The sequence below is a fragment of the Macrobrachium rosenbergii genome, chromosome 13 (assembly GCF_040412425.1).
Source record: "Macrobrachium rosenbergii isolate ZJJX-2024 chromosome 13, ASM4041242v1, whole genome shotgun sequence".
Classification (NCBI taxonomy): domain Eukaryota; kingdom Metazoa; phylum Arthropoda; class Malacostraca; order Decapoda; family Palaemonidae; genus Macrobrachium; species Macrobrachium rosenbergii.
This window is the reverse complement of record NC_089753.1, coordinates 9,999,780-10,011,629: the sequence shown is the minus strand read 5'-3', so window position 1 is coordinate 10,011,629 and position 11,850 is coordinate 9,999,780. Positions and strand designations below refer to the sequence as shown.

Below are 11,850 nucleotides of genomic sequence, written 5' to 3'. Positions count from 1 at the left end.
CCATTAGTCTGTCTGTGTGAAACCGCCTAAGCTATATCATCCTGGATCACGGGTGGTGCGCATTCACACAGGTCACAGAAATATACCCTCTCACGATCGTGACCTATGATCTTTGATACAATAGTTTTCCGGTGTGCTTTTTGTGTTCAATTATTTTTTATGTTAAAGGTGGTGGGTTAAAGTTCATCCCCGAATAAACTGGCTTACTATGAAAATAGGCTTTTGCTTTAGCTTACAGGAATAAATGCATTTTGAGAGACTAAAACACAGCAGATAGTAGAAGTTTTTTTTTCTTTGTTTGCAAAAAATTCTAAAAGGGAGATCGTTGGCTTATGAAGTACAATAAGAACTAAAGGGTTTAAAAGTTTATGAATGCATACACTTTCCACTTGACTAAATAAACCAATACATAAACAACAAAAGGACGAGGAACATCCCAAAATTGGTGTATTCCCCACTGAATAAAATCTTTTTAACATTATCATTTTACTAAAAGGAACAGGCAATGACGCCATTTTACGTTGATCAAGATTAGGCTATCATGAACTTTCATATCTTAGACCAGTGGTTCTCAACCTTTTCTGAGCCATGCACCGTATGTCAGAGTGTCATCGCCCCCCCTCCTTTTTCCAACATTCCTTGCCTCAAAATGTGCATTCCAAATAATATGCAATAAAATACTAACATAAACACACAAGCTACCGGAGAGAAAGCCCTGCGTGACCTCTCAATAGTGCGGACCGAAGAACACTGTGTTTTGTGTGGTCCTAGAGCCAGTTTGAGCCTGCCAACTTGTAGTCACAATTCCCCCCCCAGAAACCCTGAAACTCCTCCCCCACCCCCGGTTGAGAGAACCACTGCCTTAAACACCTTTTCACTTGATAGCAAGTGTTATACACTGCCACCAATATCTAGAACTCTCAGTTGTCTTTCGCTTTTAAGAACTCTAAATTGCAACGGCAACATCAGCAATATATAGTTAACGTACTCTGTCGACGTCAGTGATATTAAACCACACGGTTGAAGCGATCAATATCACGTGATATCGCCAACCCTACTCTCAATTATCAAAAGGACAAAGAACCGGAAATAACCGGCAGTGGGGGGATATAGCAATATATTTTAAGTGCCATCTGGCAAAAAGTTGATATTTTCAGCAGGGATCAATATGCATGTTATGGTACTATAAACACGGTTTAAATTGCACACCTGGGCAACGATTCAACTAAAGAGTATGACAAGTGGTTTCACCGACAGCACACTTCACCTATAATTGAGAGTAACTTCTAAATGAAAAGCTTAATTCAAGGCTATTACCAGACTTCGTACCCTACTTCTCTTTTTACCTCTCCATGTTCTGTTGCAGATATGACGAACGTATACTTACGAGCGATTTCGACAGAATAATCTTCTTTCCTCACTGTAGGAAGCATGATGTATTTTACCGACCGAATTTTATATTATACCAAATGCAAGGTTCTGAAATAAAATTTCTGAAAGACATTTTGTTCGAATTTTTAACTTTTTCAAATGATCAAGTTTCCAGGTTTATAAGACTCTGTCAGTTACTAGATTTAGTTATAATATCTATGAACCTCTCGAGCCAGCCTTTTAAGAGTGAAGAATTTTTAACCAGAGGTCTGGTATACCATCTAAAAATTATAATAACATTAATAGCCACCATTCCATTGTTGTTTAGGATTTATTTCTCATGTCATTACAATGTAAAATTTCTATGCAAATTGATGGTATTGTCTTGTAACATAGATTATCATTATTATTAATTAGTTTAATGAGACAACAGAGTTGATTCCAAGGCCACCAAAGGGCTGATTCGAAGAATGGGCTACGTTCTTAAACGAGAGGTGAAAACGAGCAGGCTTAAGTTAAAGAAGCTGGACAGCTGAGTAAGAAAGTAAAAGGCAGAAAGCACTGCACAAGGAACCATAGGGGAGCTGCAAGGAACAATGGTACCATATAGCCTACAGTGCGACAGATGTTGATTAACCCCTCCCCCTTACTTTCTTGAAATCTTCAGCCGAAAACCCTTATGGCAGTCAACAGACTATAAACGTAAAAGGCCTCCAGAGGGAACTCAACCTGCAGAGAGAGAAAAGTTAAAGGAAAATGTGAAAATAAATAAATATAGGGAAACAAAAAATATGAGACCGATATAGGCTATCTGGATTCAGGAGTCGTCTGCAGAAATCTAGAATGAATCTGCCCTTTGCTTAACATCTGGAGATCAGAAGATTCCACAGTTGCACTGGGTAAACTATTCCACATTTATTTGTAGCCAAGATAAAACTCGTAGCAAACTGAGCAATATTAACCTGATGATACTAGAAAAGACACACTGTTTGCAACAGCAGCTGCCTAATTTGTGAACAAAACCAGCTAGGTTAGGTAAAAAGTTGTTTCTTATTATAGTACATTTTATGCCACAAACATAATGAACTTACTCTACGTCAATAACACAAGTCAACATTAAGAGCTGTCAAAATAAGCTTGTCTTATGAGATGAGAATCAGCACCCGTAGAACACACGGCAGAGTAGTAGGTTACTCTAAAACAAACAAGGAAGAAGTAAAGAGTTAAAACACTTAAATATAATACCTTCCTCAAGAAACACTCGAAAACATTTCCGCAAGATACCAAATTTTTTGAGAAGCAGAATAAGCAATATTAAGTATATGCTCCTCAAGTCAATATCTTATCAGAAGTTACAACTTTCCCTCAAACTGAGTTTTCCAAAGAAACGTATGCTCATTATTACTAATAAAAACATCAGATTGGCGTCCCTCATCGCCATCTCCGAGTTTATTAGTCTAAAATCCTTCATATCAACAGACGATCTTAGTCTTAGGCCTAGTCCCCCAGCCATAAACATCTGTAACGGATGTCAGATCCTGGGGCCTTTGCCCTACTCATCTAAAATCACCCCTCCTCATCTCCTAAAATCGCCTCCACTCATTCTTCGTTAGTAACTTTAGGCCTATTAAATCGTGGGGTCCGATACTAATATTTTTCTTATCTGTGACAGCGAATCACTACAGGCCTTTTTAACTTGAATTCACACATCAGCCTATCTCTCCTGAGGTCTCCTCGAGTGCTTCTTCAAGAAACTATAACTGACAATAAACGGCTGTGTTCCTTGTTTCACATCACTTCACATGATAATCACGCTGATAAAATCCGGTTCGATTTAGTGTATGTTTCTTTGCATAAGATCGCACTGTATTTGTTCATTCAAGAGTGGTTCGTGAAACATGAAAGAAATCTTGACAACGTGAAACATGAAAGAAATCTTGACAATCAGGAAATGAAAAGGACCAGAATGGGCGTTTCGTTATTTCTATTTATCTATTATCATACTTTGTGAATGTAAATATTCTTCTGGCAAACTGTTAAAATTTCTAAAATGCTGCATCTACATTAGCCTATTGACAATACTTCAGCTCCCTTTACCATTTTTATCACTATTACTGTTGTTATGAAGCTGTCAGTGTGAAAATTTTTCCGAAGTATGTGGCCCTGATCACTGTCTTGCCTTTTTCTTGGGATCCGCCCCTGTTTCATGAAACAAGAAACTTACGTGTTAAAAAATACTGAATTACATTTAACCAACGTAACAACTTTTCTAATAAAACAACAACAATGCTACTGGATTTTATTAACAAAAATTATTTCTTCGTCATAATATGAAACATAAATCGGAAAAAAACTTAAAACAAATTTTCTTTAAACCCGGCATACCAACAATCAGATGTTGCAAGTGAGTCCAAGCAGGTCAAGGAGTCTCCTGCAGGCTGGGAATGCATTAGCCTACTTGCTTCGTAACGCTGCAGTTTGTGAAATTCTTATCCCAAGAATCAAAAAAAGGCCATTTTGTGTAAAAAAAAAAGAAATATTATAAGAAATATTATCATGCAGAAAAAATACGCATCTCTCTCTCTCTCTCTCTCTCTCTCTCTCTCTCTCTCTCTCTCTCTCTCTCTCTCATGGCACATATGTAGTCCTAGTCACACATTCTTGAAAAAAACAATTAAGAAATTCCTTTTTTTTTCAAATACACTACATAATTATGTATCTACTTTATTGTGGGCAACGTAATCTTAAATCAAACGTAGGGGCCAATTAAACATTTTGTCAAGTGCACACTAAAACACATGACAAGGAAAAAAAAATAAATGGGTAGACAGTAATCTATGAAGACTAAAGATGTTACGAATGCAGGCCTGAAAAGGGGAAAAATTAACTATACTATGCAAATCTCCTTCCAAGCATCTGATAAAACGTCCCGAAGCGAAAATGATGATTAGAGAGAATTATGAGCAAATAATATATGAAAATATAACTGGTTACTGACAACTCATCAATATAACTGGGGCAAGGAATTGAACTAAAAACAGACATCTTCCAGGCATGGCCACAAAGTCTAGACACTAAAAAAGAAAAACAAAACAATACAAATAAAACAAAAATAAACACCAAAAGCAGGTTGACAATTTACGCAAACTGACGTCGCAACGAATATGGGCGAAAACAGAAGTAAAGAAATCGAATTAGAAAGGAATAAAACAGCACGAATGAAGAGGAAAAAACCGAGATGCGAGGAATGCAGGAAACGATGACACATCGAAAAAAACGATGTGGGGAGAATGACGGGTCATCCAATACCTGCTGGATTTGTAATTGGACCGGGACTAAGTTATAAATACCGAAAGGAAATTGTACGCTCGACAAGGTTTGACAAGATTTGACCATTGTAATGAAAATCACGTACTGCGTGATTACGTCGTCCCCCTCGAAAATAAACAAACAAACAAACTACTGGGTTTGGTTACTTGAAGTGGATGATGCTGTGGCAGTTGCTGGATGACTGTAGTAGTGACTGTTTTAAAGTTTTCCTTTTGGGCTACCGCTATGTGTATATATCTACACACACACACACACACACACACACACACACATATATACATATATATATATATACATATATATATATGTATATGTAGATAGCCTATATTTGTATAGCCTATATCCTTAAAATCACGATGACACTTGATGTATATGTGCAGTTTTCATGTGATACATTTGCATTATGCTCATACATACATATATATATATATATATATATATATATATATATATATATATATATATATATATATATATATATATATATATAGAGATAGAGAGAGAGAGAGAGAGAGAGAGAGAGAGAGAGAGAGAGAGAGAGAGAGAGAGAGGCCTATATATGGCATCCAACGCCATGTGACGTAGAGCCTCAGTGAAATTCCACCTCAAATGGATTAAATGTCCTTTACCTTCCACAGATCCCCAGCTTCCCGTCTCATAGTTCTCATCCAAGTAGATCTGGATCTTCCAACTTTGCTGCCCACACGTGCCCAGCTGACGCTGTCACGAGCTATTCTCCCACGGATTGTGCGAAGGACATGTCCAATACTCTCCATCTCCCTTTCATCACTAGCTCATCTAGCCTACATACGGAACCTCCGTCATTTCCTTTATGGTATTCTTTCAAACTATCTTGTTATTTGACCCCTAATGCTGTTCTTAAGGTGTTGTGTGTGTGTGTGTGAGTGTGTGTTTGAGTGTGTATATATATATGTATGTATATACTATATATACATATATATATATGTGTATATATATATATATACATACATTCTGCTTTACGTTTTAATCGGCTTGCACAGACGAAGGGCCCTTTTTTTTTATTCTTTGTACAATAGTGTTTGGGTTTGACAAAGTATCTCAAGTTGAATGGTTTTTCTTGTTTCGTGCTGTGTTTTTAATGCAGCTTTTTCCCCTGAAAGCTTATGATCTATATTCGTCATTTCATACGTGAGTGTGAAATATAAGACGGGAGGCTTAGGAAGAGTGGAGATTTGTGGAAGTGATGCAAGCCAAAGACAAATGCAGGAGGCATTTCAGTGGCCATTTATGTCGCCCATGTATATATACATACTGTATATATTTATATGTGTGTGTTTATGCATGCATGTGTGTATATATATATATTTTTATATTATATATAGGCTATAGAGCCTATACTAGGAATTTTCATTGAATACAATACAAACATCATACAACACAGCTAGTGTATAATGAAAAGCCATTAAGAGAAAAAGTATCCACAACCAAACAACTAATAACTACGAAGCACGGAGGATGCTGAGGAAATCGAAACACGGACATCAAACCAACAGGCTAATAGGAGCAAGGACAGTACCACGCCTTATGTTTCATTCCTGCAAACACGCATAAGTGATTCCTTTGAAGATTTCTTAATTAAAAGAGGCATTATTTGCGAAACAATTAACCTCAAATGAACGAACAGCAAAATAAACAGAACTGTTTCAGTGCAAAGCTGCCAACAACGCACGGAGTTCAAAGCTGCAAAGCGCGATAGATCTCATTAGACTGGCAAATCACCAAATTCACCAAAGGATGGGAACGGCTTTGCTGAAATGAGCTAAATGAATTGAATCAACTGGGACTCGATCACGGAATTCTGATTAAGTTACAAACAGTGGCGTCTATGTTTACTTTCTTCATCAGATTTACTATTTACACTGAATCTATGCATCTAGTTTCGTTAGTATTTCTTCGAGTTTTTTGTGGGCCAAATTTTAAATAAACATTATAAAAAGTAGGGATAGCTTTAGGCGTCTGTATTTGTATTTGAGTTTCTTAAATTTTGAAGTGTACTAACAAGCAAAGATTATTATGTTCATTTTAATGTTCTTTAAAGAAAAATCTTGGATTTCTCTTGCTGCACTTACCCAAAAGGCTTCAAGTGACTATTTGCAATAAAGGAAAGTTGGAACATTTAAAATAAAATCTGTGATATCTAAACAATTTCGAAACGTTGTTTAAAAAAATCTCCAGTATTTGAAAATGACGGACTCTCGGCCAGGAGCTTTGACCAACCGTGGTCGAAAATGGTTTATGGTTCCTTAATGACAAAAGCAGTTTATTAATTACCCATTAACGAACTGAGATAGGCGATCACAGATGTGACAACGTATATGCCACGTTTCTCTACATCATGAATGGAGAAAGATTTAAGACAATAAACATTAGAAATTATATACAATATATTAAATCACAAACTGGTTCCATTGAGAGTAATTTTATTCAATCTGGTCATCAAAAAGCATCCCATTTCTCATTTGCATTTTCCATTATAAAAATAAGTTAGAATCGCTCGTAAATAAGAAACCTAAAAAGACGATTAACTGATAAGCAAGTTTCACAGACAATGAATAAGAAGCATTAAATGGTATCTCAGTTTAGAATAATGAATAAGAAGCACTAAATGGTTTCTCAATTTAGAATAATGAATAAGAAATCTTTTTTGCTTATCTAAAAACAGAATACGAAACAGTGAACAGAATACCGATCATCCTAACCGAGGGAATCCATTAAAAACGAAGTGCACATGTAAACAAAACGAAGAAATCGAAACAAAAATAGAAAATATGAAGCTTCCATTCCATAAAGACAATGAACAAAAGTAAATACAATAATAGTCTGAAATAAGGAAAAAATCATAAAATCTAAAACTTTCATCATCAATCAATAACCACAAAGGTCCATAGGCCAGGCCGCTAATCTGAGTCACCTTCCTATACTTGCAGTGGTTAACATTCTTGCAATTTCTTATACAAAAGTTTGGACCCTAACCTATGGGGCCGTGGTTTGAATGAGCGAGAATCTATACTTCACGAATATGACCGTGCCAATCTGACAAACTGTAGTTCCGGTTTTGGAAGATTGTTTTTTTTTTATACATATTCCAATACAAAACTTTGAGCCCAGGCCTTTTATTTGAAGAAATTTGAGACTACAATTCAAAAGGAAGCTTTCACCTCAGCATCATCATTCCAGCAAACTTGAATCCGCTTTACCAACGGATGCTTTGTGGCAAGTTTCGCTAATATGATTTCATCCTGTGCGTTGATTGGTTGATTTATTGTTACTCATCCTGGCGTCATCATCTTGTGTGTCAAAAGAAGTCGAAATTTGAAATCAGACATATGCCTATCTACAAACGCCGGGCACACTTGAGCTTTCAGCTCAAGCGAGCTAAAAATATAAACTTATAACACCAAGGAAAAAAAAAAACATCACGAGTAATAAAAAACCTCAAAGCAATGAGAGAGTGAGAGAGCTTTGTCTTGGGGCGCCGATCCAAACCGCATTGCAGATTGGCAGCTGAGAGATTAAATTTGTTCCAGCGGTTGGAAGACTGATGAAATCAAACCCACAGGTGGCGAATCCCCTATGAGACATATTTTATTCATGCCCCTGGCGCGTAATGGGATTGAGTTAGGTTGATGTAATGACGTTTCGCTTGATAGGACGAAGGAAAATGCTTTCTGGTAAACATGTTTTAAGTGGATATCTGGACCACAGATCCATATGTATTTTGGGTTTATATCTTTATTCTCCTTGTGAGTGGAGTCCTGAAATGAGCATTTCCTATATTCATCATTTTATATCAAGGCCAAAATTCTTACTATTAATGTGACACAAGATTACACGGCAATTGCCGGTACTCTGCTTAGCACGGGTTGTCATAAAAAAAGTTATTAAAGTACACACAGTGATAGCAAATGAATAAACACAGCAAATATAAAAATACGAAAAAAGAAGTGTTGCAGTTTGACATGGAATCTTAATGTTTCTGTTTCTCAACAGACTAAACGACAGGATTTAGACTATAGTGAGTTTATGCAACATTATTTAATATCAACCTTTATTGCACTGCTAGAACTAACGAAACAATGTTTTCCTTGTACTGCAATATTCTTTCATTGTTCTATCTGCCTGTTTGCTGTTAGATATTTTGATGTGTTCGTCGTGAAGTTCTCTACACAAGGGGATCTCCCCAAATTAAACGATCTAAGCGTGAATGTCGCAGTGATAGTTGTCTTTTCTTGGATCACCCACGATATGGAAAAAGGCTTATGTTGAAAATCTTATCTAACTTCAAAAAGAATAACCCTGAGAGTTAAGTCTAACACGAAATGGAAATATCACATGTAATGCGAGGAAAAAAAAATCCTACTTACAGCAACGGCGACATTTATAAGCCCCACTTTCGATCAATGAAATCTGGCCGTTCACTCTTTTTTTTCCCCCGAGAAATCCTATTTCATCTTGGGAGTAAATTGCTCGAAAAACGATATAATCACACGCTCTTACGTGATGGTATCAGGTGGGTTCTTTCCTTTCTTTCCTTCTTTCTTTCTTTCTTATAACTGCAATCCATTGTGCTGTAAACGGATATGCTGTTTACGTGATGAAATTTAAAAAAATTGGCTGATCTCGATTTTAGTATATTACTACCTTTAATGTAATATGGCAAACTAAATCTTCAATTCGAAGGGCCCTTTTCATATGTTTTCACTACACATGGTACGGTAATAATTATATATACAAGCAATAACAAATTTATTTCAGCTCACTGCTAAAAGCGCATAAAGAAAGCAGGTACCAAAATACAATGCAAAATTCCTTGGCAAGATGAAAAAGTTTAATAGCCACATCAATGATATTTAATCAAGGGTTGCGATGGATTTGACTAACGTAAATAAAAAGCCAAATAAAACAATAAAGAAGCCTTTCTAGCTTTATCATTTATATTCATGTCCGTTGTTTATAGACCCATACACTATCTTATGCTATTTAGGGCCATTCTTTTCGTATGTTATGATTTCAAACAAAGAAAGCATAGTAAGAAGAATAGTAGCTTTTTTTGCTAGGAGACTGAACCATATTTTAAAATTAAAGAAAAAAATGCTGTACCCCATACATAGAATTTTTGTATTTAACCCCAGCAACATAACCATACCATTTCAATAAATAGGTCTACCCGGATTTTTTTAAAACTAACGTTTCCCATTACTGAATACTTAATTACCAAAACTTGGCATTTAAAAGTCGATTGCAACAATAACAGCGAAAACGATAATCTGTTTTTGCATCCTTCCCACGTTCCCCGAGACTTCAACTGCAATGCAACAAGTTGTCCACAGACCTGCTATCACATGACAACGCTCTCTATTCCATCTATGCCAAGCTATCTCCGATAATCTAATTTCAGAAAAAGATCAGCGACCAGACACTCAAGAAAAGATCTAAAACTCCCCGGAATAAAGGCAAAATCATAAGAATTCTTTCTGCTTAAGTGAAAACTTTCTACGAGTCGAATTCTCGAGAAAACTTCCCAAGGTAAGACTTCGACTCGCGTAAAAACAGGTTTACCTTTTACTCACCTCATGAATGAACGACGTTATGGCACAGATGCTGAAGAGTAGAGTCCTCATATTGAGATGAATAAAATCCATGGTGGTTATCTTCATCTTTATATCAAGACACAAAACATAAAGAACACAGGAGATACGAACACTACACCAAAAGAACCATAGCACCGAACACCTCTCCTTTACCCCCTCCCTCTACACCACCTCTTCCCCCAAACAAACACGATTTGGGTCACTATTTTCTGTTTTTGGCCCTTGGAAGCACGGTTATATCACATTTTAGCCCTTCATGCCGTTCACTGGAGCCTCCATCACACTTATATCCCGTCAGGTTAATGCTATCTGAACGCATAGAACATGGCGATACAAAAGTTTAAGCCAGGATGAACGGCACGGAGGTCCTCACACCACGCCAGCCACAGGTGAACTGAGCGAGCCAGTCAGACAGCCAAGAGTGATCGTCTCGTTAGTTGTCGTCCGAAGCGAAAAGGTGAATACCATTCCTTTTCCGATTCCCCATCCGCCGCCTCTTTCCTTTATTCAGACACGCCTCCCTCGTAATTCCCATTCTTATCCTAATGTCAATCGGATTTCGTGCCCATCTGTCTATCCATCACAGCCGTAGGTATTTGGAATTTAACTGACATGAGGGGGATTTCGCTCGTGTGGTGTTTGGGATTTCAGGCAATGAGTCGAGTCGTATTAATCTATCTATTCCTTCTTAAAAAAAATAGACCTAGAAAGGAGGCTTTCGTTTATTTTGTTGTAAATTCTTTCCATAATGTCATATTTATCTGTCATGGATGACAGTGGATTCTTGTGATATGAGGACTAAAAAAAAATCAAGCTTTTTTTCAGGAAAAATTAGACTTTCCTAATCTTGAGTTATGGCTGGGTATCTGACAACTGAAGTGGAGTGTGCTGTATGAATTTCAGGATGTCTGCATTAATGTGTGTTTGACAAACGATTATGTGGGTCTCGCATAGTGCCTTCGGCGGTGAGAGACCTAAGCAAGAGGAAGAAGAAACAGTAAGCAAGGAAGGGAAGACCTTGTCTAGGATAACCAGTCACTCAAGATTTATATCCAAGGGTACGTGAAGGAAAGCCAGTCCTCTGGGACATCTGTAAAGCGTGTTGTGTTATTCGAGAACAGAGTATGAAAAGTTATCTAAAAACAAAAGGAGAAATTGTCATCTTATCCAAAAGTAATTTTTGCAATTGCCTACATTCTTAGACCTAGGCTTTACCAACTCCTCAGTCTCCATAAATATGACATTTATTTACTTTTAAATGTAATCTTATGTTAAGGCATTCTGAAGACGATATTTAAACTTGGAATTCCGTCTTAAGGCTACAGCTGTAGTAGGCCTAGGCTCAAGGTCCAGAGATATAATTGTCTGGGGGTAATGTCAGTCTCACACACAAGTAGCCACCCTATCTCACAATGTTCTACGGTATCTACCACTGACATCCCTTCTTAAAGTTCAGACAACTCTAAACAATATTCCAGTTGTTTAACGTAAGTTTGATAATAAACAATATCTTTTG

The 11,850-nt window shown here is 36.9% G+C and overlaps 1 protein-coding gene across 1 annotated transcript in view; it reads right to left on the bottom strand.

Moving 5' to 3' along the window:
* Window positions 1-10,730, bottom strand: part of LOC136844889 (tyrosine-protein phosphatase 10D-like) — a 190,686-nt gene extending 179,956 nt beyond the window's left edge. Inside the window, exon 1 of the mRNA XM_067114178.1 lies at window positions 10,314-10,730. Within this exon, the coding sequence (XP_066970279.1) occupies window positions 10,314-10,400 (87 nt within the window). The 5' untranslated portion in view covers window positions 10,401-10,730. The remainder of the gene's footprint in view (window positions 1-10,313) is intronic.
* Window positions 10,731-11,850: the final 1,120 nt, after the last annotated feature.